The sequence below is a fragment of the Corvus cornix genome, chromosome 1 (genome assembly GCF_000738735.6).
Source record: "Corvus cornix cornix isolate S_Up_H32 chromosome 1, ASM73873v5, whole genome shotgun sequence".
NCBI lineage: Eukaryota > Metazoa > Chordata > Aves > Passeriformes > Corvidae > Corvus > Corvus cornix.
Genome location: NC_046332.1, coordinates 26,858,211 through 26,885,742, shown reverse-complemented (window position 1 = coordinate 26,885,742; position 27,532 = coordinate 26,858,211). Strand labels below are relative to the sequence as shown.

At 42.0% G+C, this 27,532-nt stretch overlaps 1 protein-coding gene across 2 annotated transcripts; it reads left to right on the top strand.

Annotated features, from left to right (window-relative positions):
* The first annotated feature begins 26 nt into the window (after positions 1-26).
* GDAP2 (ganglioside induced differentiation associated protein 2) lies at positions 27-23,900 on the top strand. Of its 2 annotated transcripts, XM_039559817.1 has the most exons (14): positions 27-135; positions 1,774-2,020; positions 3,538-3,677; positions 7,538-7,691; positions 9,229-9,317; positions 11,194-11,270; positions 12,327-12,486; positions 14,011-14,161; positions 15,101-15,177; positions 15,840-15,916; positions 16,489-16,628; positions 17,232-17,286; positions 22,075-22,218; positions 23,126-23,900. In XM_039559817.1, the coding sequence occupies exons 2-14, from the start codon at positions 1,845-1,847 to the stop codon at positions 23,171-23,173; spliced, it is 1,488 nt and encodes a 495-aa protein (XP_039415751.1). In that variant the 5' UTR covers positions 27-135; positions 1,774-1,844; the 3' UTR covers positions 23,174-23,900. The 2 variants fall into 2 exon arrangements, with proteins under 2 accessions (XP_039415751.1, XP_039415760.1); XM_039559826.1 differs by lacking the exons at positions 22,075-22,218; positions 23,126-23,900 and adding an exon at positions 19,342-20,296.
* Positions 23,901-27,532: the final 3,632 nt, after the last annotated feature.

Sequence of the window (27,532 nt, the reverse complement as noted above, 5' to 3'; positions counted from 1 at the left end):
CGGCCCTGAGGCTCCGCCCGGGAAGGGAAGCGGAAGCGGGGCAGACGCGGAGCTTCTCTGGGTGATGTCGCCAGACCGGCGCCGACCGGGACCCTCTGTCCGGGCGGGGCTGGCGGCGGCTCTGCGGCTGTGCCCGTGAGTGCGGAGCGGTGCTGGGGGCACGGCCCGGCCTGCGCTGGGCGGGCGCTGCGGGAGCCGGGCGGGGGCCGCTGGATGCCCGGCGGAGCGCGGTGCCGGAGTCCCGGTGCGAGGCGTGGGGCGGGAGAGGCGAGCTCTCCTCCCGGTGCGAGCACGGCACTGCATCCCAGGCACTGGGGCCGCGACCCCCGCTCACAGCGCTCTGTGCCCCGTTCCGAGCCTGACAACCCCTCGGGGCCGCCGCCGCCGCGGGAGGGCCCGGCAGCGATCGTGGGGGAGATGCCCCGGGGGAGATCTGCACGCACCGCTTCTCCTGCCTTTTGCTGCCGTAGCCAGACCCCTGGGTTTGGCTGTTCAGCAGGGGGTAGATGCTGTTGTAGATGGGCTTAGGGCTGGGGCTAGTGCAGCCGCGCTTACCTTGCTTTCCTCGCTCATTGCCTTTTCTCCCAGCAAAAATCTTACTTAGATGCTCTTATGGCTATCTTTGTCGCTTTTCTCGCTCATTGCCTTTTCTTCCAGCAAAAATCTTACTTAGATGCTCTTATGGCTATCTTTGTCCTAGTGTCAGTCTTTATTACCCCTCAGTGTGAGCTTGGATGCTTGGTTGTTTTGTTTTGTTGTGTTGTTTTCCCCTGGCTAATAAATACACTTAATAAGTCGCATTTCACAATTACCCCTTGTGGGTGTGATCGTTTTTTAATTATTATCAATTATAAACCTGTGAAAGGGGTTAAGTAGTAGGTGTGTGTGGTGTGTTACTAATCTGTAGTTACTTATGTGGGTATGTTTGTGCTAGTTTGATTAACTAGTCTAGTTCAGTAGTCACAATGGAAATGTAATAGCCAACGCGTTGTCTGCTGGCAGCTGAAAAGTGAGTATTGGCACGTTTGAGCCTTCGTCTAGCAACCAGTGCCATCTCAGAATCAGTCAGATGGCAGAGTTCATCTTAAAATTCACTGGGCCAGCGTTCAAATTTACAGCTTTACTCTTTCTTGCAAAACTGATTTGGGTGAAGAGGTTTTGTGCCTGAGTGTATGGCTGTAAGAACTATGTGGCAGTAAGTTGTTTGCAGCAGTTCAGAATTCACTGAACGGCAAGGGCTGTGTCATTCGGGAAGAGGGAGGGGTTTATGTTGGTTTGTTTGTAAGGTTTGGGTTTTTTGGTTGGGGTGTTTGGTGGGTGGGGGCATTGTGGTTTGGGAAGCTCTGACTTTTGTTTTTATATAAGTATTTACCAGTGTCTCTGAAAGAATAGGTTATACATTCATTCCCTGCTACAAATTTGCTTTTTGTTTAGATAAAGAAATAACACTTTTCAGAAAGACTGCGATCCTCTCTGCACTTAGGACTTTGTTCTTGCTATTTCTAAAATGCAAGATCATGAGTCAGTTGGATCAATTTAGTAGAGAAGGTGTTTTCACCTTTAATGGTTGGAAGAGGTTTGTCTCACTGGAAGTATCTGCATTGCCTTATTGCATGCAGGTAACAAAAGAGGGAGTGTTTGAGTTGGAAATCTGCTTTTCTGTTTTCTGCTAGCTGTTATTGCATTGCAGTCTTGGGAAAGGTCTGGCTCCACGGGACAATTACTTTTAGTGAACAGCTGCTGACCTGGTTTGATTTTTGTTTTTCTTTAAAGCACCTGGAAGACTCCAGTGAAAATTGGAGTGTGACAAGTTAGCAGAGGAAGGGAGTTGTTGTTTCCATTCCATGGATCCCTTGGGTGCTCCTTCCCAGTTTGTGGATGTTGATAGTCTGCCAGGCTGGAGTGATGCCTATGAGGCCAAGCAGCTGGATTGTCACCAAAGTCCTGTTGAAAAAGCTCAAGTTGATGTTAGATCACCTTTTCCATACAGGAAAGACATCAATGAAAAAATTATCTTGTGGTAAGTTCGATGTGGCTCTTGTGTGTCTGTCATCTCTTCTCCATTTACTGCAGGATCCATGTGTAATGATCACTGCTGTAGAATAAAGCTTCTAAATCCTATTTTCTTGAATCAAACATTACAGATCTGTGAGGAAAATAATCTTTTTGTTCACTGTAACTTTGAAAGTCTAGATTTTGCTCCACCATAGGTTGTGCTCATGGGCAGTCCTCGATGCAGCAGACTGGAGCTGTACTTCCTACTGTGATAGGCAGGAAGTACATGCTTAGTATCCAAACCTAGTTAGGCACTTGGATATGAGGTTTTCAATTTTTTTTAGATATGTTTGCTGTCTACTAGCTTTTTCCTGTATTTTCTGGCTTTATTCTGCTTTTACTTTTCTGGTTTAAATCAGCATTTTCTTTCATGTGGTTCTTATGCCTTGGTTTTGGCTCTTCCTGCCCCTTCTTCCTCTGTTCTGTATTTTGTCTCCATGATTTTCTACCAAAATCTATTGATAAAGTGCAGTGTGCTGTGGTGAACTTAGTCCATCAGTTTTTCTTTCCTGTAACTCAGATACTTAAACCTGCTCTCTAGATGAATAACTCTTAACTTAATCACTGTGAAGGGAGAAGGATTTCTCAGGGATGCAGATTCAGGAATCAGCCTGAACCTCTTTCTGGTTAATATATGCAGGAAATGGGACTGCTCATGGACTTCCCGAACTCAATTAAGTAAAGAAAGAGAGGAGTAAAAGGTTAAACATCTCTTACGGCTTGGGCAAATATGTGCAATTTCAACTGTTAGTTTAGTTTCTCCCTGTGCGTGGGAATCTTTATTTCCCTTCCTATGCTCTTTGATCCCAAAATCCCCAATGGCTGCTGCTGTGGCAAAAGCAGGTCAGAGTTCTGCTACTCCATTGTCTCTTATGCATCTGTGCCTTGTTTATCTTCTGCATGTCTGATCTTTGAACAGCAGAATGAACATGATCAACTTGTGGGTTCACAATTTGGGAACAAAAGAGAAGAAAACTTGTCCAGCTGCAGTGTCACTCTAGACCCACAGTGGTCTGAGGAACAGCAGCAGTTAAGGTGCCCTGGATAGTCTGTCTGCAAAAATAAAGAAGTACGTTGAAAAAATTGTTGAAGTTTTGAAAGTAATATAACACAAGGACTGTCCTGTTACCCCAAGAGAAAATATGTGGGTTTTTGGAAGTGTTACACTCCATCAGTTTAACAAGCTGCCTTGCACGTTTGCTGTCTGAGCTGCCCTACATACAACTACAACACTGCCTTTTCTACAAACAACTGCTGAGGCTGGGACTGTTTAAGGAGCTGACGTTTTGCGTGCAGTCTGTCTTCATCAGGGAGCGGCAAAGGATGGTTCAGCTTGGCGAGCACGTCAGGGTACGCTACACTGTGCGGGCACTGGAGTCCTCTTAATGCTTTTCCTCTTAAAGCATTTCCTTGCTTGGCAGCACTGATTTGAGAATATCTTGCTTAGTTGTGCATTTATCCTGCAATAAACTGTTTCCTCAGGAAAGGAGATGTCGCGTTACTGAACTGCACGGCCATCGTAAACACCAGCAATGAGACTCTCACGGATAAGAATCCAGTATCTGAAAGTATATTCATGCATGCTGGGCCTGACCTGAAGGATGAACTCCAGAAGCTCAAAGGTAAGTGGCCTTGAGACATTTTTATCTTATTGAAATCTACTGTTCTTGCATAGTACAAAGCATCAAGATTGGGGCACAAACGAAAAAGGCAGAGCTTCCCCCAACCCCCAACAGCTGGTGTTAACGTGAAAAACACGGAGGAAACACATGCCAGTCTAGTCTCTTTGCTGTTCACATTCCAGATAATTGAAATTCTGTGGCAGATATTTAAGTTGATGAGCCCTTACTTTATGATACAATAATTCCCATTGTTATCTTAAGCCACTTTGAGCAGTTAGCTTATCAGAGCTTTTGCTCAAGGGACCAGTATTGTACATCTTGAGATTTTATCCTGTTCTGTGTTTATACATTACGAAAGACAGAAACTGAAGTTTACCATTGCAGAAATTAAGTGGATTCTATCATACCCTTTGTGTATCCTCTTTCAGGATGTTAATATACACACAGTCTTTCAGAAAGATATGATAATAATAGATGGATTGATAAAATACTGCATGTCTAAGTAAAGTCTTTGTGACTTCTTAAGTTGATTGGTTCACTTGTCTCTTGTGTACAACAAATTACTTCATTGGAAAGCTACAAGAGCAGCCTTAATGTAAGGCTATTCTAGAAATGGATGAGGTTTACCTAGATTCTTTATTAACAAAGCTTATTGCTGATAATGAGAGATGAATACTCAGCCTTTTTTTTCATCTAACAGGCACTGGGAATAAGAGTTTCCTTATTTTGTGTGTAATGAACAAGAGTTTATAGTTATCCAAGGTCACACAGAAGCCTAATATGGTTTGCAGATAAAAGTTCACATTTCTAGTATATGTTACTGAACTGAATTTTGAGGTATCTGTGTAGTACTGCTCACTGGATAACAGCTTGGTCTCCTGATGCAATAACAAAATGGATATAGAAGAGCCATATTTCTAATATAAACTCTAGTAGCTTAAATTACAATTGAATAGAAATCCTCTGTTTCTATAAAGTCATCCTTTGTTGATTCAGCTTGCTTTTTTTGAGTAACCTAGAAATAAAAGAGGAGGAAGAGTAACCATTTCATAACAGAGCGAAAATTCAGTGTGTGCTGTGGGTGGAAATGGCTGTTAAAATACCGTAGGTGCTATAGAATAGTTAGGACCCTGCTATATATGCCAGAACTCTTCTAAAATACACTTGGGTTTCTTGTGTGCACTGAGAGGTGGGAAGAGAGGGACTGGATTTCAAGGAGTCCTAAAGTCTGAGATCTGTCGGCTCTGTAGGGAGTCGTGCTCAACTTCTTAAATTCCATTTGACCCTGCTGAGTTATGTGTAGTTTTGCATCTTCTACCACAGTGAAAACACTTCTGTCTTCTCCCTGTAATGCATTCTGCTGGTTCACAACTCCCTATGAAGACAGTTTTCTTTTAATCTTGTGCCAAGAGCTTTATGGAAATCAGTTCTTCTGTGACACCCTACTGACATGTTGTGTGGGGGAGGAAGGAGAGGTTGATTTGGCGCTTGAGCACCCGTAGTACTGTCACAGTAGGAGAAGTGGATGGAGAGCTTAGTTAAGAAATCATTTTAGGATTTATTTGTCAGCTCTGCTTCCTTTTTGCCCTCTTTCCCATTTAGCCTTGAAATTTTTCATTGGAGAATGTTTGTGCTGAAAGAGTGAAAATGTCTATGCTCTAAAGCTGTAAAATGCATTTTCAGTTAGGTCTCTCCTGCTTTATTCCTGCCACTTGGTATATATTCACATTTCACAGACTCCAAGAAAAATCATGATCTTACAGCATGTTATATGGTGACCCTTCTAAGGCCTGTGCCTTCTTTAAGGCTCAGCTAACTTTTATGTTCCTGGGAGCAGCATTAGTTTTGATTCATGTAGAAATGCTACAACCAGGGGCAGGCTCGCAGATGAAGTGCTGTTGATATAAGCTTGCCTATCAACAAATATTTGTTGCAGTCTAATAAAGACCTTTTGTAACAGCAATGCACAGAAATCTTCCAGCTCCAGTGCTGCTTTTTCTCTGCCACACACATGATGTAGAGGATTCAGACTTTCCATTTTAAACTTGGAGAAAAGCTATCCTAATGTCTAAAATCTCATCAGATAAAAAATAGGATCTTGACTTTGTTCCCTGCTTTGTCACAGACTTGTGCAGCTCACCTCACCCCATATCTTAAAATAGGAATAATACCTACTTCTCATTTTAATTTTGTAAGTTTTGTAAAGATACCCAGGCAGAAGGCATTGGGAAGTATGAAGTGTGATCTAAGTATAGTTAGATTACTGAGCTACATCTGCTTGCCTGAATTTATTAGTTTCCCTACTGAGTTCACAACTCTACCTCAATCAAACTTGCTTCATTCTTTTTTTCCCAAGACAAGTTTTTTCTTACAGGCCATTGCTTGCTCTTCACTAGTTGTGAGGTGTGGGCAGAGGAAGAAAAGTAACTTGATATCTGATACATTGTTTTGGGTTTGGCTTTACTTTTTCCATATTGTGCTTATTTAATCACTCTCTTGAGCCGTCTTAGAGGCTGTGCAGGAATTCAGAAGAGTCTGCCTAGTTTTAGTATGGTGTTTTCTTCCTTCTGATTAACCCAGAAGAAGCACAATGGAGGTCTGTAGAAGCTAATGATATGATTTGTCAGATCAAAAATTTTACAAGATGCTGGCTTCAAGGCAGCATGTGGTTGCCATTAAAAGGTATGGTTGAAGTTTTGAGTAAGGAAGATTCTCAACCTGGAATGTCTCTTCCCATAAGATATGCTTTCATGCATGTTGATAGCTTGCCTGAGCACTACGAGGAAAGAGTGGAGTGGGAGAGATGAACATCCCTGTTCAGTGAGCAGCTTAAGCCAAGCTGCTGGAGCTGCTGCCTGAGGGATGGCTGCAGCTGCTTGTTCTTGTCTCATTCCCTGTTGTGGGCACTAGCAACCTATGAGAAGATCAGGTTGAAAGCTAATCCATTGAAAATACTAGTTTTCAGTCAGATCAGAAAGCTGAAGTGCAGCTGTACAAGCAGAAAAAAGAAGGTTGGAAAATACTTGCCTTTGAGGGTAGGGAAAGAGAGAGATTAGAAGTACTTCTTCAGCTGTCCAGACTTGGAGTGGACGAGATTTAGGTGAAGAAAGGGAAGTTTAGCAGACTTTTCTTCCATGTGCTGAAGGAAAAACAGACTTCAAACACAGAATCTGTTCCTAGACTATGTAACTGAAGGGTGCCGTGAATAGAACGATTAAATGTATTGCTTGCAACTTCCTTGCCTTGAGACTAGATATCTGGTCTGCCCAGAGAGTATGAGCTGCATAAGGATCATGTATCTGCCTTGTGGACATGAAGAAACTTGCAAAACAAAGCAAGTTACCTCATTCTGGGAGCATAAATTAAACAAGTGTTTTATCTATTCAGTTTTAATAGCTTTGCCAACAACTGGTTTGTTTGATTAAGGAGACCTGTAGTCATTTTATCCAAAAAGCAGTCTCCCCCAAACCAAGTTGTTAAATTCAGAAGGACTTTTTATTGTTAGCTGTGTGGTATACTTGCGCATCTGTTCTCTGCACATTATTAAATCATTTCTTCCTTTGGCTCTGTAAGTAGCGTAGTAAACACTGCAATTAAGACAGAATTTCTAGCAATATCTGGTTTGTCCTAATATGCATAGTTTTGAAATTGAGAGGAATGAGCACAGTTCTCACCTCCTCAGCCTGACTGGGTGCTAAGCAGCTGGTATGAGATAGGATGCTATCCTTAATATTTGATGTCTCTAACACTGCCTTCTGTGTATGAGGTGGAGTTGTCTGACTGGAGGAAGACAAGGGCTTGAGTACTTCTGGCTTTCTTGCCATGACAGGAACACTTATCCTTGTGGTTTTTTTCCTCAGGTTGCAGGACAGGTGAGGCCAAGCTGACGAAAGGGTTTAACCTGGCTGCGCGTTTCATCATTCACACGGTGGGCCCCAAGTACAAGAGCCGGTACCGCACTGCGGCCGAGAGCTCCCTGTACAGCTGCTACCGCAACGTCCTGCAGCTCGCCAAGTAAGCACAGCACAGCCTACACAGGCGCTGCCAGCTGGGGCACAGCTGTCCTGCAAACTCGGCTCTGCACAAAGATCTAACCTCTCTGAATGTCTTCTCATGTGTGCTGGCTCTGGCTAGGGACATGAGAACATAAGTGGCTTCATGGTGTGCTTCATGCCTTTGGTTATCTGTGCTGTGGTGTAGATAAAATGCGCAGAGAGATCTGAGATGGTTCAGGTCCTGAAATGGGATAGCTAGAGCTGTGCAGCATTCAGTTCCTCAAAGGAGAAATATTAATAATTGCTTTGAGTTCTGTGCTGCAGCAAGTGTTAAATGAGCTTACTCCAGCAGCAATTTCTTGTGTGTCTGCAGCCATGTGCAAGCACCCACAGGCAGATCTGACTGCTGTGTCAGTGCACATGTTTGGCCTCTCTGCTCTTGTACAACAGCTAAAATTCTGAGTCAGGGTGTAAGGTTACTTCTAAATCTACAGTTGCAGCAGCTGGGTTTGTAGTTTTTTCCCCTTTTGTCTGTGGTATTTTCTACTTCCTCTTAACTGACAGGGTTTTTTCTTCCTATTTTTCTGTCTTCTTTCCTGTGTTCTGTTCTTCTCCTGTGACAGCTGCTGTAGTGGTAGCAGTTGCAAAATACACCTGAGCAAGAGCAATGTCAGAAAGCATACCTAACAATTTCTTATGGGTGGGAAGGTCAATTCTTCCAAGGCTGGACTGTGTGTTACAGTGCAATAGTAACTGTTTCATAATCAAGATTATAGCTAAGGTTTTTAGCATGTGCCAGTTTTGTTCCGCCTCAGAAGTAACAAGCAAAGTCAGGCCTGAACCATGTTAAAAACCATTTTAAAATTCTGATAGTTCTGCATAGTGAATGTCTTTTCAGTCAATCTATTTTCTAGAGTAACTTTTGATGTTTGTGAAACTGTCTACCAACTCTGAGCTTGCTCAAATTCCTTTGATGATTGTTGGCAACAGCTCTGCTTTACTCTTCTGAAAATGTGGCTCAGTGCTGGAAGCATCCTACTGGTCTTAAAGTATGTCCCACTCCATTCTGATGGTTGTCTAACCATACCTAAGATTGAGTAAGCCACCTTGGCCTGTGTCCAGACCTCTATCAAAACAAAATCATTGGTCAGGTGAAGAAACAGGAGTGTGTATGCACTGAAGAGCACCTCCTTCCCCTTACTGTCAGTCCTAAACAGGAACAAAAGTATTTTGGAAAGGATTGTAGAGAGCTTGAGGTAAGAACTTAATTTAGGATATGAGAAACTGTAGGAACAATATAGCTGAAATAGAAGGAGAAATCTGAAAACAAGCAGCAGAGGAAGCCATGGGGAATAATTAATGGTTCTCTCCTTCTCTACTTAATGGGGCTGTGTACATCTTGCCAGGGAAGAATCCTTCTGCAAAAACCTGAAAGAGGATTACTGCTGCTTAGAGCCAGGGAAGAAATTATTGGTGTTCCAGTTCCCTACTGTCCTGAGAGATGGCTGTTCACACCTGGCTGTCTGTTCATTTGTTTCTCTTTTTCTGGATTCCAGGGAACAGGCAATGTGCTCTGTAGGATTTTGTGTCATTAACACTCTGAAAAGATGTTACCCCTTGGAGGATGCAACCCACATAGCACTGCGTAAGTGTGTTGGAAAACTGCATAAACTGGATGGCAGCATTCAGCAGGTCACTTACAGATTGCTCTTGAAATGGGGAAAGTTTTTTTAGGGGGCTGTGGTTCATTAGAGGCTGTAAAAAGGCAAGGCATTCCATGGTTGATCAGGAAATGGAAGATAAAAACAAATGAGCCTTCCTCTCAGTAAAGGTCCCTGGGATCTCATCAGTAAAGATCCATACAACTTGCATTTTTCAATGTGTTAATTAATAACCTGGTAAAGATGCTAAAAGTGAGGTGAGAGAGTTTGCTGGTAATAGAAATCTGTTCAGAATAGCCAAGATGAGGCCTTGCTGTTGAATACTTGTAGGCAGACTCGAGCAACCATGAATTTAGTCTTCTTAGTGTCATCAGCACATCCAAATGTAAAGTGATGTTCTTCCCCCACTGACCCACTCCTACAGGCTTCTGCCTTCACATGCAAAATGATGGGCTGATTATAGGCAGCAAAACTTTGAGATGATAATAGTTCCATGAAAACAACAGCTCAGAGGAGCTCAAAACAGCAAGCTGAGTAAGACACAACAAAATTAAAAATGTTATGCAATAAATCAGTGCTTTGTTCACCCTTTAAAGCTGCATATTCAAAAAGAATATAGTAGACAGAGAAGTTGAGGAGGTCAACAAGGACAGAAAAAGGCAAGAAATAGCAAAATGAGCTCAAGACTTTTCCAGACTGGATTATACCAGACTTGAGGGGAGTGTGATAGATATTTGTAAACTCATGAGTGGCATGGAAATGGTGAAACGGAATCAGCTGTTCACTGTCTCCCAAAATAAGAACCATCAAACCATGCCAGTTCAGAACAAACAAGGGGAAATGGTTCTTATGCTTGTTACTTGTTTTATGGAAATTCTTACTAAAAAGCATTGCTAAAAGTTTTCAAATTTCCTTGCACTTGAGAGGGAGCTATATTTAAAAAAAAATGAAGACCACTGAAAACAAATCAGAAAACATCCTGGGCTGAAAATACAAAAAAGTGTTCAAACAATAATGTTATATACTCTTGTTTACATACTTATATACTGGTTCCTACTCTTCCCCATCTCTTTTGGCTTTTTCACATGTTCACATACATTCAGAACTGTTTGCTGTGGAACTGCCCAATTGCATTTGTTCTGTAAAGTAATGTTGCAGGTCAACATGATTACACTGGAATTTGTGTACTGTAGTACACAGGAAGTGTTTGAAAATAGCTCCTTTTTTCCTTGAACTGTTTCTTGAACTCCCACTAAAGTATTCCCTGTAGATAACTTCTTCTATTGCTGTCTTCTGTTGTCTCTGTAGGTCTGTGTGCTACTTGATAAAATACTCTTTCTCTCACGATTTACAAATAGAATTTTTATATGCCTCTTTGGCACCAGAGATTTTGTGTTGCTGAGCCTGTCTTGAAGCAGCTTCTGCTGTAGCTTACTTATATTGCTTTGCTGATAAATTAAGGCACTTGTTCTAAGAATGTCTGGTTTTAGCAATTTGCACTCTCTAAAGTTCTTGCAATTTGGACTCTCTAAGGGAAGGATTTAGCTTGATTTTTCAGGGCCATTGAATCTCATTTCACAGTCTAAGGAATGCTTAGTAAGCTAAAATCAAGGAGATTTATTCACTATTTGTGTCTATCTAAAGTCAGCATCAGGAGAGAGTGGAGATGGAACTTCCAGTATGCCCAGCAACCCATTTGGTGTGTTAAACCACCACTTATTCCACACTTGCCTACAGCCTGTGGAGCTGTTTAGTACGAGGAGAGATGTATCTCTCTTCTGCACTCTGAGTTCTTCACTTGCAGCTGTGTGTGTAGACTTCTTCTGTTTTGCTAACTACATTTAATCTGCTTCCTTGCAGGCACAGTTAGGAGGTTTCTGGAGATTCATGGAGAGACTCTGGAGAAGGTGGTGTTTGCTGTCTCTGAGCTTGAAGAGGTATCATCTTGGTATTCATTCCACCAAAATTCCTGGGCATGTTTGATCCTCTCTGCATCAGTAGAGCTGGATTTGGATTTCCCCTTCAGATCATGCAGACTTTCGGTCTTGCAGCATCCTTCTGTCCCATCCTAGCATAGCCTCTTTTCCAGTACTGTTCATGCCCTTAGCTGTCACTATGGACACTCTGAGAATCTTTCTGCTTCTGGCTTTTGTGTTCCTGAGCTGTGGACAGGGAGCAGTAGGGGAGGTGATGGCATGCAGTTGTGCTGGATGCTGTCTGTTAGCCAGAAAAGAAATTCCTCACACAAAGTTTCCTCCTTACACAGAGATGTGATTGAAGAGGGCCAATTCAGCATCCCTACAGATCACCTACAAACCTGAAACGCTGCTTGCTGGCTTGTTGGAAAAGCAAACTTGACATTTAGTGATCTGTGTTCTGAGAGATGCAGGCAGTTTGAATATTGACTTTCCTTGTACCTTGAACTTGTTAATGGCAGTTCCTGTGCAGAACACCCATGCTGTGTTCAGATTCTGTGGCATCTGGGATAAGGAAAATAACTAATTTGTTGGGGGTCACAAAACTGCTAATCATATGGAGATAATCCATGAAGTATTACATTCTGTAGAGATTTTCCTTCATGTGGGGCAGGATTTTCTTGTTTGGTTGGTGCTTTTTCTTTTTCCCCAGACAGATCACTAAAGGTGATCTCTGTAGCATAGTGCATTTTAACATAAGCAACCTTTGCTGAAATCTGTTGTCCATGCATATTTCAACTTCATTACAAAGCTAAAGTATCTGCAATCTACCTGAGTTCATGCAGGTTAAAGCAGAGTCCTCTCAAAGTCACTTGCCAATGTGGCAAAAAACCCAAAAAGTTAACCTTTATTAAGGTTTCTTGCCTGTATTGTGAACTCACAGCCCAAAGTAACCATTGAGGGAGGCAGTATTTTGCCTCCAAACTGTTGAGAAGTTCCCTGCTACAAAGGCGGATGCTGTTTAAGCGAAGAGCATGGATGTATGATAGACCCTTCACACTTTTTTCTTATTTGTAGGTCACTTACCAGAAGTTGCTGCCTCTGTATTTTCCGAGATCGTTGGAAGAAGAGATCCAGTCCTTGCCTTACCTCCCTGCAGATATTGGCAATGCAGAAGGGGAGCCGGTAGTACCAGAGCGGCAGATCAGGATTACTGAAAAGCCAGGCGTTCCGGATGGTGAGTTTGGAACTGGACTTTGGAATAAGTATCTCTCTGTGAAAGTCAGTGGGAAAAACAGAAGAGGAGGGAAAGAGGTGTTTTCCTACCACAGTTCACCTAAGGCAGGTTATAATGATTCCAGTTCCCAAGCTGCCTCATTGGCTTCGTGTGTTCCCCAGCAGTAACTGCAGTAGAGCTGATCTGTCTTTTCCTTTCTTGGTGGAAGAGGTGGGTAGTTCATTCCCTTTGTAAATTTTTTCCCAAAGTGATTAGGATCTTTGAAAGTGCTTTTGCAGAATCTTCTGCAGCCCCTAATCAAAAAAGGCATTATGGTTAATGATCTGTCTTGTGTATTAGCAAAGTGTTGTTCATGTATTAGCAAATGTTGTCTCAGATGATAGGATTCTATTGATACAGCAGGGATACAGTGCATCAAACTATAGATGTGCAATGAAAACTAGGAGAAACTCCCTAAAAGCTAGATCAACCCAGAGATCAGTGTTTGGAAGTGGCTATCAAAATTCAGTGAAAGTCTGCTTGTAAAGAGGTTGCCTAGATGTCAGGGCTGAGGTGAGATACATATAGCAAAACAATTTAACATATTAATGGACATAGCAGGCATGTTCTTCTTTACTTGTTAAGCGGTGATGTGAAAGTTTTACAGCCTTGAACTATCCAAAGCAGATAACTTGGAATTCATTTCAATTTTCTGCTTTTGCATAGCCAGTTGGGATACGGCTGAGTATTTGATATTTGCTGCTGTGGCTGATCAGTGTGAGGCATTCAACCACTAGCTAATAATTTATGAAATTACTGGATTTGCACAGGTAGGAGTGAATTTGTGTAGTGGAATCCTGCACTCCTGTTCCATTGTTACTACAGCATGTCATGCTAAAAGGGGAAGCTCAGTTCCTGTCCAGATTGCCCAGAGAGACAGTGCTAGAAGTCTTAGCAACATGCCTGGATGACATCAATTCAGTGGAGCATTCTGGTATTGTCACCAGCAAGTGAGCCTGCACTCTTCTATTTCATCACCCAGTCATGTTGTAAACAAAACTATAAAAATAGCTACACTCAGATCACTACAGCATTTGTTCAGGAAGTGTCCAGTGATACAAAAAGTAAGCCCTTTCTACAGTACAGCTTCTAAATTGAATAAAGCTGCATCATCTGTGCCTCTGCGTGCTAATTTTTCCCCCTTTGACAAATAGGATGGCTGTAAAGCTCAAGTAGGATGACTGTAAAGCTCAAGTCACCCTCCCCAGACTTGTTTTTTGGGAGAGTTAACCCTTTGTTGTGAGCTGATGACTAGCATTTCCCATTTGGTTTCCAGGCAAACCAGCATTTTAAGGGAGTAGTTCTCAATCACGTGCTGTGATCTGCGAGTGGTACTGGTGAGGTGTCAGAGCCGCATCACGGTACCGCACGGGGTTTTGTGTTAGTCTGTAGCATGACTGTGTTGTCTCACTGGGAAATGTAGCAATTCATCAGCAGCATTGCTGATTGCCCAAAAATTTTACACCACCTTTGTTTCTACTGCAGATGCTTCAGATGAAGAGGGTCTGGAGGCAGATTTGTCTTTCATTGGGTCCCATGCTTTTGCCCGCATGGAAGGAGACGTTGATAAACAGAGGCGCCTCATCCTTCAGGGACAGTTGTCAGAGGCAGCACTGCAGAAACAGCATCAGAGGAAGTGAGAATTTGCTTGTTCATGTGAATATTTGTGTTAGTTAGGACCAACCCTTACAAATAATGATTTTGTTATCTGTAAAGCCTAATCTTCCAGCAAGCAAATACAGGTAATGCCTGGTGTCACCCTGGATTGATGTGGTAGCCTCTTTGGCCTGAAGAGAGAAGGGAAGGGACAGTAAGATAAAAAGGGAAGCTTGTGATGAACCCTTTAGCACACCTAGTGCATCCAGCCAGCTGCCTTATCTGTTTGCCACAAGATGTCACTGTTTTGTCACCACTTTTTGTAGTGAGATCACTTGCTTTTAATAGTTCCCACTTGTTCCTGAGGCTCTGGGCAGGTAGCAAAACACTTTTCCTCCATTTGATAAATAAAAGAATGCTCAGACTTTCTCCCCCTTCATGCCCTGGTAACCCTAATGTGCATGATCACTTCTTTAGAAGGTAGTTCCATGCTGGACACCTCTCGGGGCAGGTGTTGGCTTGTTTTATCAGATGAGGCACTTTGTTGTTCACCATTCAAAGGGAAAAAAAACAGTATCACACTGGTTGCTGCATAGTTGTGTTTGACATCTAGACTTCTAAAGAAAATTTTCTTTTTTTTTCTCTGTCTTTTAAACACTGATATATTTAAATGGAAAAACCTCTGAAATCTTTTCAGCCCAAATGCAATGCCACTATAGTTACTAGTTGATAATGTATTAATATATATTAATTGCCCTAGTGAAAATCATTAGGTGTGTAACTAAGACACTAAATTTTATTTTTTAACATTTCTTTCTTTAAAAACTTGATAGTTGCTCCATAGGTCAGAAAACAGCAACATTAGAGAGGGCACAGTCAGAAAAAGCTTGCTTTGTCCTTCCCTTCCCATATACCTCTTCATTTTATAATGCTAATCCAAAGGGGGATTAGATCTGACCAGATGTTTTTAACTTTCTAGTTATAATCGCTGGCTGTGTCAGGCAAGAGCTGAAGACCTCTCTGACATTGCTTCTCTTAAAGCTTTGTACCAGACAGGTAAGTTTGGGGTACTGATGACTAATCTATGTTGTCTCAAAGTAAAAATATTTTCTTTGGACTTGCAAATACATTAGGTCATGCTGGAAAGCATAGCTGTGTTTCTGGAGACAAAATCTGTTCAGCCCTTTGGCTGATATTTTAGGCCTCATGAAATTCCAGAGCTTACCTAGATCTTTGTGTAAATAGCAAGGTTGTGTGATACCTTCTGCTCAGTAGCTGCAAATTTAAATTCTTTTGTTTGCCTTAGGCAAGACTCTGTGGGCTAAAGGAGGTCCATGAGGCGTGCTCTGGCAATCTGTGCATTGGAGTTCAGAGCCTGGTTTCTAGGAAGAATTCTGCTTTGCTGGTAGAATTACAAGTGAAGGTGTTTGGGTTTTTTTAATAAAACCATGTTATTATTTGATATTTAGGTAAATATGGAGTACACAGGCAACATAAAATTGCAGTCCTTAAGTTTCTCAGATGTAATACGTGGAGTTTTTATCAGAATAGGTACTGGTATAGTGAGAGCAGTAACTAAGCATATTTCCTCTATTGGAAACCAGATACATTGCAAAAGTTCTGAGCTGAGGCTCTTTCTCCCTGGTTTGAAAGGGCCCAAGTACAGAACCTGGCATGACTGAGAGAAGTTGAGATGTCTTTCTTTCTTTCTTTCGTAGGTGTAGATAACTGTGGCCGCACAGTGATGGTGGTGGTTGGAAGGAATATCCCCGTAACATTGATAGACATGGAAAAGGTAAGGCTTTGTAAAACTAGAGTTGTGTAGGTTACATATGAATGTTTAGGATGGAAAAGTCTGATTATAAGGATAATTCAGTGTTAATAATAGAAACATTATTTGCAGGAGACTTAAGATGTTAACTAGAAAGTATTTTTATAGGCAGATGAAAATGTATACCCTTACAAACCTATGTGTGCATTGGGCTGACACTTTTCAATGAGGCTATTTTTAGAAAAAAACTCATAGTTTAGAAAAAAGCTCCTTTTTCTTCTCAAGAAGAAGGAGACTTACTCTGCTTCTATAACTGCCAAGATGTGAAGAGTGAAATGTAATGAGTCAAATGTGGTTTTTCATGGAAACAGCAAGAATATATCTCCATCTGTGAGGTCAGATAGACAAAAAAGACTTCCAAGTTATTACAGTCAAGTTGAAGACTTGGAATGTTGGCCTTGCTTTTGTAGCTGAAATGTAATGCCATCCAGCCTCATGATTCTTCATTTTTAGAGGAAATAATGGAAGCATATTCAGATGTAATGCAACTGTGAAAGAGTTCTTGCAAATATAAATTTCATTTCTTTCTGCCTCAGGCTCTTCTGTATTTCATCCACGTCATGGATCATATTGCAGTGAAGGAGTATGTCCTGGTGTACTTCCATACACTCACAAATTATTACAATCAATTAGACTCTAATTTCCTGAAGAAGCTCTATGATGTTGTTGATGCCAAGTGAGTGTCAATAGGAAAAGAACTCGTTCCGGTCTTCCCCTGTGCTATGCAAATATTTCCCTGTATCTGGTTTCCCATTTATTTGTGAGAGAGTTTTGCTGGGACAAAGGCCTAAATAACTAGTAAAGGCAAAAAGAAGGAAGAGGTGTTTTCTTTTCTTCTCAAGTCCATCTTTTTAACCAGAAGTTCTGTCCTCTGCAGTCTCCCTTTGGAGCTGTTAGGGAGGCACTCTGGTTGTGTTGTCTGTCACTGTCCAGAGCTGGAGCTTTTAGAGCCTGGCTTTGTTAAAGTATGTTGCTGGTTGTGAGGGGAGAGGCTTGGGTAACAGTGGCAGTCATCATTTGTCCTTACATTTCTTTCACTTCCTACTTGAAAGACTGAAGGCTGTGATGTCTTTAACTGAAAAATAACCATTCTACTTTTAAAAATCATTTTTCTTTTCCCTTTACATTTACTTTTTTATATCGGCCCTTACATTAGATCTTAACTTTGTAAAATTACATCACAGGCACTTAAGAAAAATGGTCTCTTTTGACAGTTGGCTTGTGTAGGTGACCTTAATTAGAATTGACTTTTAAAAACTTTTTTGTTTCTCTAAACCAGGTACAAGAGGAATTTGAAGGCATTGTATTTTGTCCACCCAACATTTCGTTCAAAGGTAAGGTAAATCTTACTGAAGGAGAGTGTATCTAGCATGTCAGTGGAGTAGCATGTAAGCCTGTAACATGAGGAATGTGGAGATATGTAGAAGACTCCCAAAATTAGGCAGTATCTTCTGGATCTTCTGAACTTGAAATTCATCCCATCTTCAATCTAGCTGTAATCTTCCAGCCTTTGTGATAAGCTGAACCCCAGTGCAGTGCATGCTGTCTGTGCCCTGGTTTTTGTGTGCTCTTAACGGAGAGAGGTGGAAGCTTTGAATCATGTTTCTTTCAAAGGGAAACATCTTGTCATTTTTCCTGCTGTCTGGCTGGCAGCGTGATGAACCATGAGCAAACACTCAGGGAATTCATTTTTGTGTAGTTCATCTCCTGGATGTTTCACCTTTTCTTTCACACAAGAGGTGGCACGTGTGTCCTGCGTGTCGCTTCAGAGCTGCCCTGGGAAGGGCAGAGGGCAGCATTAGGCAGCAGTGAGATTAGTCAGGGATAGAGTGTAGAGCAGCAAAGATGGGAAGAATGCTTTTGATGCAGTACAGAAGAATCCTGTTAATCCATCAGGAGACAAAAACGTGAATTTGTCATGCAGTAAGTTGTTACCCTTGGCTGGGATCTGTGTGGGGCAACAGAAGATGGAGCTGGTTCCCTTCTGGACTTCACGCCCACTACTCCTATTGCAGCAGTATGAGTACTTCAGACGAACTAAGTGGCAGCAGCAGCCCTTCCTAGAATTTTTGTTTGTCCAATTAAAACAGAAATCTGATCCTCCATGTTCACATCAGATTAACCTCTGTGTTTTTTCTGCTTTTTGCTGACATCAATCAAATTTGAGAAAATTATATGCCTGGAAAAACACATCTGTTTGCACATGTTCAGCAAGAATCTCTTTGCTAAATTTCCAAAGAGTCCTTTCTTTGCCTGTGCACAGCTGGGACACCGTGAGACTTGGAGCTGCCTTGTTTTTATGTAGATGAGACTGAGGCTTCCCAACAGCGTAGCTTCCAATTTCTGTTAGGTTATTAGTTATTCCCACAGGGTACAGATCAGAGGTCTGTGTCCTAGAATTAGAGCTTCCAGCTCTGATGCTAATAAAAATGTAGGAGCTGGCAGAGAACATTACTAAGGTCACAAAGTCGAGTGGAAAAGCTGAAGCTAGGAAGTATTAGTGTTTTAGATTCTCAGCAGAACTTCATCCCCCTCCTCTCCTCTAAACATTTCTGTTTAGTTGAGAAACACTTTTTTGTTGTTGTTGGAGGATGAGAACTCATCCTTACTGGTGTCTGTTGCCATCTTGTCTCTCCCTTTGGAAACTGCAGTGCGACTTAACAGATCTGTAGGCAAAGCAGATGGTTGGTGGGAAGCGGGGAAGGTGAGAGACACAGAGTTCTGTAACTTGCTGGAAATAGTATTGGTTTGTATCCTATTCTGGCAGCACAGCTGGAGGCAAAAGCGAATGTGTATCCATGTCTTTCTGCCAATCTTCTCTATAACTGGAAGGCAAGCAGGATTGCTTTTGACTGTTGCATGGACTATCAGCTTATGAAACAATGATGGGGAATAAGCAGCAGAAGGCATAGTGAAGAAGATGGCTGCTTAGAGGGAATGATTTTTCTTTCCCCTTCCTTTTTTTGGATCTTTCAGGACTCTTGTCCCTATGGAAGACTGCTAGCTCAAAAGCTTCAAATTTCTTCAAAAAATGTTTGGCACATTCATCTTCCTATTTGGATTTCTGACTTCCTTCCCTAGAAGTAGTAGGAAATACCCCATGCCTCAAATTCAGGAGGAAGGCCTGTGCATTCATGTGACTTCCCAAACATATCACCCTTGTACATAGGTCTTAAATCTCTGGTATAAATTGTCCCTTTCATAGCAGTATTGAATCCTGGCACAGTAGATGGCTGCCATCTGTCAGAGTCGCTTTTGCTTATTTATGGGCTAAGAGGGATCAAGAGGCTTTTCATCATGTCTTTGGGAAAATCATATGTCCCTAGAACACCAGCATAGTTCTCCATGTACTTTATGGTGCCAACAATGATTCTTTGTTTGGTTTCTAGGTATGAAACTGTTGTAAATTATGTGTTTTCTGAGGATAATTGCCTGTCTAGAATACATGGAGTTTGGTGTGCTGGGAGGAAGGTTCAGCAGTTGTCCTAAAGCACAGAGTAACAGAAGCAGGGTGAGCCACTGTGCAGTCCATTTTTGTACACTGCTCCTGCCTTTCTTCATGCTTTGAGTGTTCTTGTGAGCTGTGAAACTGAGCTGTTCTTGTCATGAAATCGTAGCAGAGGCATCAGCACTTTTGTAGGCTGGAGCGGCTCTTGCTGTGTGAGCGCTTCGCTGCCAGGCCTCAGATCAAGGTACCCATCAAGTGCCATCACAAGCTCCTTTGTACTCTTGCATGTAAGGTTACTCCTGCTTGTTGTTGATATAGCTGCTGATAGATAAATAAAGGGCTTTTGGAGGCATTTTTATGTGAATCCTCTCAGCTGCCCTCTTCTGAGTGCTCTCCAAGCAAACTTTCTCAGAGGTTGTATGCTGAACTGAACCATAAATGGCTGCATCTGAAGCAGTCTCACCCAGAGTAATTCTGTTTTCATTAATTGGCTGTGAATCAAGAATGTTTCAAAGCTGAAACATACCCGAAGACTCAAATTAGATATTCATAATCATCATAATCTTTGTATTTGTCATGAACAATTTTTGTTTTGCTTTTCTATAACAGTCCTAAAAGCAGTTTCTGAAGATCAGGTGCCAACGGAAAGGTTGTTGCAAATCACTTTGGTCTTTTTCTACACAAGATCCTTCCAACTGGAATAAAATTTCCCAGATCTTAGTAAATTTCTCTTTGAGATATGACCAAATTAAGAGATTTGTGACACAGCTAATCTGTGTTGCTGGTTTTTGTGGGAGACATGCACTCATACACTTAACTGTGGGTTTATAGCTTGGCAGAGTGACTTTGACAGCCTTTTATTTAGATTCAGAATATCATAACAAAAAAAAATGAAGGGAAACTTCAGCAGATGTCTAGATTTTTAACTTTCTTTGGCTGCTCTGGTATAACTTATTCTCCTTTCAGTGCATTAACAGAGATTTGGTTTAATTTAAAGTTCCGTGTCCTGTTACCAATAAGAAAATAGCTGCTCTTGTATTACTGTTTCTATAACCTGTGATTATCAAGAATAAAAGTAATAAAAACTCCAGAAACATTCCTGCCCCTCTCCCTTCCCTCTGTGTTTCTGGGTAAGATGTCAAACTGCAGTGGCTAGTATAGTGAGAGGAAGAAAGGGAAAAAGAAAAAACCCTTTTCCCAACAGCAGTTTTTGTGATGGCTGCAAAAATACTCCCTATTAGGCTTTTATACATTAAACATCCATAGCAATTATGTTTAATGATTGTCATTCATAACACACCTTGAAATCCATGCTACTTTGGTGCAAGATTGAGAAGGTATTTTTCACTCATTAAACTGTCACTTAGTGTCACTCATAGGAGGTCTTGTTAGAACAATATAATGAATAATGGATGCCAGTAAAATCTGTCTCCCTGCTTTCTGCTATCTCTAATTCTGCCCTCAACATAATGAACTGATTTCAAGTGTTCTGTCGTATTCTTTACCTCCTTTTCTCCTTTTCATTGTTCCTTTCTCATTAAAATAATTTGTTTTGAGGAGGCAGCAGTTATTCCAGGACAATTTTTAGGAATTGACTTTTTCTTTGAATGCTGTATTCAGGCAGATAATTTTTATTGACTTATTCTTACAGCTTCTTTGAAACTCTTGTTTTCCTCAAGGCTTTTTTTGCAGTGTTGCTGTGTTTCTGTTAACTTCCTGCAGTCAAAGCAAAACTATCAAACAGAATGACAGGATGGTCAAGGTTATAATGGACTCTGGAGGTCATCTGCTCTGACCCCTTTGCTCAAGAAGGGTCAGCAAGAGCTGGTTGCCCAGGACCACGTGATTGATCCCTAGTATGAGCATTTGTGGCCTGTAGAACAGGTTTCTTTCTTTTTCTTCAGTCTGCCAGGAAAAGAATAGATAAGAAATAAACAAGAAGTAATACAGAACTTAATTTTGGAGAAGGTGGGTTGAAAAGGTAAAGCCTGTGCAGTCAATCTAGGCAGGATTGGATTGCTGTTTACTGGTCTTCAAAAACAAAAATTCCATATCCAGTTTGTACCCAAAACAGACAGAGGTGTGAATACTTGAAGTAAAATCTTGTAGAATAAGTTGTTAGGCTTATTCTTGTAGAGTTAAATTGATAAGGCTTTGATTAAAAAGGTGGTAAAACAAAAGCTCACTCAGACAACCCAAAGCAGAAGGGAGATTTCAGTACAATCTTTGAACCGCCAAAAGTCTCCCTTTCTCTCCGTCTAATTGGCCTTTCTTTCAAGTGAAAACTTGAATGTAAAGGGTTGAAAATGCTTCTGACAGAGTCAAATAGGTAATTTTCTGAACTGGCTAAACCTGGAGTGAAAACATGACACTATACTGATGGGGTTTTGAGGACAAATAGCAGAATAGCTGTCACTCTTGGACTGTAGAAAGGGACCTTAAGCTGGCTATTTGGGGAGGGGTGGGTGTAGAGTCAGAAAACATGAGCTTGACACTCTCAAGACACTGCTTGCTAGCAGTTGGTGGTGCATACTTCCTGCCCTTGTTGTGTTATTGCAATGATTTTAGCGTTTCAAGTTCAACTCAAGCCTGTTTCACTGTGGAGTATTACACTGAACTTGAAGGTTTTGAAACAGCACCTTGTTAATTGGTTTTTGTTGGGTTTTATTTTCAGGTCTCAGCATGGTTTTTCACAACCTTTACAGTCTCAGGGCTAAAGGACAAAATCCACTATGTGGAAAGCCTTCAGCAGTTGTTCACAGCCATACCCCCAGAACAGATTGATCTTCCCCCTTTCGTCCTCGAGTATGATGCCAGGGTGAGTGACTGCCTGTGGCCACCATGAGTCTCTGCCCTAAGAGCAGTTCTTGTGCTCTGCAAGAGCTTTAAGGGAATTGACTTCTACATCTTAAGAATGGGGAGAAGAAAGAGGGAAGGTTCCTAGAGAGTCTGTGTTGTTCTGTGTAATGATTCTCTGATTTTTTTTTTTTTTTTTTGTGTACATCAGCCCAAGCAGAGGGCTTGGCTGAGAAGGAGGCTGCTTTCCCATTAGAGCAGTCTCCTGTGTGCATAAAAGGCAGCTTACCCGTCTTCAGCCAAGAACTGTAATGTAACACACTAACAGCCTGTGACAAGATAAAATTTGTGTTAGCTGCTATACACCTTATACTGACTGGAAAAAAGAAATAGTAGCTGTGTTTTGCCTTCTCTGCCCCACATACTAACAAGCATGTTGGAAAAGGAAAAAAAAAAAAGAACAAAACAGCAAGGAAAAGTGGAACAGTAGAAAGGTGCCCTGCCTTTGTATAGGACTCTCTTCTCTTCCCTTCTGCACCTCAGGTCTCTAACCAAATGGTGGAATGAATATGGCTTGCATTGGCAGAATCATTCCAAAGCATATGTGATTTAACTACAAAGTAGTAGCCAGAGCTGTGTGTCTGCATTAGCTGCTCTGGCTGAGTGTCTGGCTATGCCAACATTTGTGGCTTCCTGGCATCACAACTTTGGCTTAGTGGCAAAAGTTTAACTTGCACTTTTTGCTTAACACAGGCAAAAACAAGGCCTCTGTTTGCCTGTTTACCAGCACAGTCCTCTCCTGGGTGAGTTGTGGTAGTCACTGTACAAAGCCAGAATACCTAATTCTTTCTGCCTCTGTGGCACTATCATTGCACCAAGGTGTATTGGAGAAGACTTCTGTTCAACTGCTTATTCTGTTCTCATTGCAGGAAAATGGGCCTTATTATTCTTCTTATCCTCCATCCCCTGACTTGTGATCTGCAGTCCTGTAATGCTGCCAGTTTCCCATGGATCCAATGACCTGATGCCTGCCAAAACCTGTGCATTTACCCATGTACAGAATTCAGAGAGAGGGTTTTCCTCCCCCAGCTCTGGTATTTTTTTACTGATGAGATATTTTCAAGCACTCAAGCAATCAGAGAACTTTATGCCACTGTGAACTGCACAACTATTTCAAATATATTTATCCAATGTAAAAGCTGATTTAAAGATCACTAGATGCATTTTTTGTTTGTTTGTTTTGTTGTTGTTGTTGCTGCTGCTGTTGTTTTTTGAAGCTGTTACATTATTTTTCTGAAGAGACTTCTCTTTTCTGGGAAATCCATCAAAAGCACTTGATCATGTTTTTAACTATTAGTATTTTCCAGCTCTGTTTGTAATACCCATTTCTGACTGGTCTGTACAAATATTGTGTAGTACCAGCCTGACACATCACTCATCATATGGTCTGTGTTTCACATCTGATTACTTTCCCTTTCTGTTAGTACTGATTACTTTAGTCTTGACCCAGCAAAGCTGTCTGGAATTGGGAATGCCATGTCTGCAGGCTGACAGACCACTACAGCCAAGCCAAGATTACTCCAAGACTTAGTCCCATAAACTGCTAGGTGAGTTAGGAGCCTTGAAAAAGTTTTCATTGGATGATGTGAAGGACCATGTCAGGATGTCACTACCCTCCCAGCAAGAATAAAACTGAAAAGCATTTGTGGTTTCTTTTCTCTAATTATACTCATTTATGTTCTCCTTTTCCATGGCCAGATACGTTTGTATAAGTGGATGCCATCTGCCTAAACCATGCATGGAGGGGAGGGGGCAATGGTGGCTTCAACGCCAACCTCTGGTGGCAGAGATTGTTTCTTGGAAATACCAGTGTCCCTCTGATTTCCTGTTACACTGACACTCATTGATTTTTGACAGACATGGTACAGGCAAGAGAGCTTAGCCACAGGTAACTTGAGGAACTGGAGGTGAAAAGTGTTTCAGGGCTGCCCATGGAAAGTTAAAAGAGGAGGGAGGAGGCTCCCTTGTAAAACATAATCAGGGATGACAGACCCAAGTAGAGGAGGATTAAATCCTTAGTAGGAAGAATGTCACAACACTACTGAGTATGAAAATGACAGTATGATTTTCATTATTTGATTCAAGCTGCTTTCCTGCCCTAATTTCTATCTGCTACTCTCTCTACCAAAATTCAGTTTTCCTTGTTTTCCACTTCTGCAATAACTACCTTATTTAAGCATAAGCAGGAGTCATACTGAGATAACCTAAAAGGTGCCTGTTGAGCTGGTTGGAAATTATACCCTTCTCTTGTTTACAGTATCTTTAAACTGGTGGGACAAGCAGAGAAGAAATCCTCTCTTGGTCATCTAAGTGCATGTCATGATTTCTGTTTGCATTCAGAGAGTTTGGGCTTTTGTAAGTTAGGAGTGCAGTATAAGACAGGCCATACTGAATTCCCTTTCTTTCCCACCTTTGCCTCCTGGCTGTGTTGTGTTTATCCTGCACGTACCCTCAGCACACTGGGATATCTGTTGCTATGTCAGTCACAGATTACAGTAATCACTTGCCTGGGCTTTAACAGTTGTGTATATACAACATCTAAAAAGCAAGTGGGTTTGCTTTTTAAGCGTCCCTCAGGGTCCTTAAGTGATTCCATAGTCACATCCAAGGTGCTGCTAAAACCTGGAAACTCCAGTGCAATGGAAAACTCCCTTAGTGGTAATACTTGGGAGTGTTGCACCTTATGGTCTGTTCACATGGGATTGATTCAGCACTTTTCTGGTGGGTTTTGAGAAGGAAACAGCAGCAGTTTGTACAGAGCAGCTACCATGTGTCCCTCCCACCTCTTTTCACCTGGCTGTTTACAGCTGCCCTTGTCTAGTGACTTTTAGAGCCAGCACTGAATTTTCCATGCTTCTCTAACGATTTGTACAGCCTTCCACCCCCATTAACCATCTGCTGTTTTTCACACCCATGGCATTTCCAGTGGGGCTGTTGCAGAATTGCACTTAATGGGCAGATTAAAGGTGATCAGAGCTTATTGTGGAAACCAAACTCTCAGCTTGACAGTTTTTAGATGGTTTCTGTCCCTTTAGCTCACAGATGGCTCAGAGTCATAAAACCTAAACAGTCCTTGTTAGGACTCAGTCTGCACGTTTTCCAAACGTGCAGTCATTTTCAGAAATTATTTGGCTCAGTGAAGTGTGAATGTGCCTCCAGAGCACTTGCAAAGCAGAAAGGAGATTTTGGCACTGTGCATCTTATTGTGTATATTTTTCCCTTGAAAGACTTTGCTTTAAATCTTATTTTTTACCCAAGTCTTTCAAATCTCAGTGGCAAGACAGACCTGCATTGTGCTGCAAAGGTCCTGCATTTTCCAGTGAGTCTGAAGCTGTGACAATTTACCACTTTTATGTTTTTAATGGAGACATTTAAAAATGTGACAGTGAAAAAACCCAAATCATTGAAATGCTCAGGATCTTCATGGCTATTAAAATGTTTCATTGCTTAATTCTAATATGCAAAAAACTGCCTTAAACCAGCTGAGCTGCATTTGTTTTAGGCAATGATAAACACTGGCCTGCCCTAGTTAAGGGTGGACATAATGCTTTCCTCTGGAAGGCAGCCAGGGAGGCAGTCTGTGCATGTCATAACTGTGCATTTTATCATCCCTACCCAGTGTGGCCACTGCAGAATTAAAAGTTCTAATGAAGGGTTTATTTCCTCGCTTAAAGCCATCTTACACCATCTGCAGGCTCAAAAAGGGGAGTCTCTTTAGAGAAGTGTATTAATGTAATTATGAGGGTCATTATTCACCTCAGCATGGCCCATGGTGTTACAGTGGTAGAGTGGCAGCATTGTTGTCAGTGTAACTGAGCTGTGGTGCTCAGGCACTCCTTGGCCACACCTGACAGATCCTGTGTTCTCTCGCTGGCACTGCCATTAGATGTCTTAAGTCTGACCATGGACAGGTGACTCACGGTGTCTGGGCTCACCTGTTCTCATTTGCCCAGGCTGAGTTTGTAGCAATTGCCAAGGCAGTGACAGATAAATTACCTGGTGGCTGCTGCTCTTGTTGTGTGTTGTGCTGATTTCTCAACTGGATGCTGTTGGGAAGTGGCAAGAAGTTGTGGGCAAAGTCAGAATGTCTACAGGCCTTTGAGCCAGGGTGAATTTAAGAGTCACAGAACGGTTTGGGTTGTAAGGGACTTTAAAGATCATCTAGTTCCATCTCCCCTGCCATGGGCAGGGACACCCTTCACTAGACCATGTTGCTCAAAGCCCCATCCAACCTGGCCTTGAACATTTACAGGGATGGGGCAGTCACAGATTCTCTGGACAACCTGTTCCAGTGCCTTGTTTGCCATGTACACTTGGACCTGAACTGTTCTTTTTTTCCTGTGCTCTCCTGCTTACAAAAATCTGAGGATGAAAACAGAGCTGCTGAGTCTCTTGAACATCTCTTCCCCTGTGGTTGCCTGAACCCCTGGTTTTTTTCCTACTGCAGATGCCTCTGTTGCCTCAGCTTTGCAGAGAACAAGGCCTTCTACCCAGTGTGTCCCTGAGCACTCCTGTGGCTGCAGTGCTGCACTGGATTAGCATCCTGCTGCTGAGACCAGACACTCCATGTGAAATTAATTTAGATGGTTCTACTATTCAGCAAGCTGATACCAGCCCTTCTCCCCTGTCGAACTGAAAAACAAGAGCAAAAGGGCTTATCCCCTTTCCTTGGCCTCTCTGGGATGAATCTCTTGTTACATTTGTGACCAAGCAACCAACTAGTCCTGATCTGAAACTTGTTTGCACCTCTAAGTGTAATACTGGAATTCCTAACTATGTTGATTCTGGCTAAGTAGGAACTGATCCCGGTGGCTTCTGTTAGCAAGTGCAGTCTTGGGAGAGTAAGGGAATTGTTTCAGCTGTATTTGGGGAAGAGGGTAAGAAGAAAACTACCTGGAACAACTCAGTTTGTGATCCTCCAGTGCCAGGGAGGACTAACACCAATATATAGCCAGTACTCCTAAGGCACGTGGCCCACTGGATTATCTTTAGTCTCCCACAGGAAAGTAATAATCCCTAAGTTAGAGGGATGAACAACTGAGTGCAGAGACTATCAATGTGCAGTGTCCAGTCTCTGCACTAGGCTAAGGTGAGGATGGGGGTGAGCTGAGCCCTGAGCCATACTGGACATACTGGAGCAGGTAGAGACAAGAAAACCTGCTGCAAGGTGCTGTTTCCTTCCAAAGTGAAATGAGAGAAAGATGTTTCATACCTCTATATTGGGATACAGAGCCTTCTTTGCTCATATGCTTAAAATTAAGGCAGTGTGTGAGGTG

What these genes read in the sequence shown, in the direction of transcription:
- GDAP2 (XM_039559817.1), top strand. Translation starts at nt 1,845, where the DNA reads ATGGATCCCTTGGGTGCTCCTTCCCAGTTTGTGGATGTTGATAGTCTG. An exon ending in AACGTCCTGCAGCTCGCCAA is followed by an intron (nt 7,692 to 9,228) that starts GTAAGCACAGCA and finishes TCTGGATTCCAG; the next exon opens with GGAACAGGCAATGTGCTCTG. An exon ending in TGCAACCCACATAGCACTGC is followed by an intron (nt 9,318 to 11,193) that starts GTAAGTGTGTTG and finishes GCTTCCTTGCAG; the next exon opens with GCACAGTTAGGAGGTTTCTG.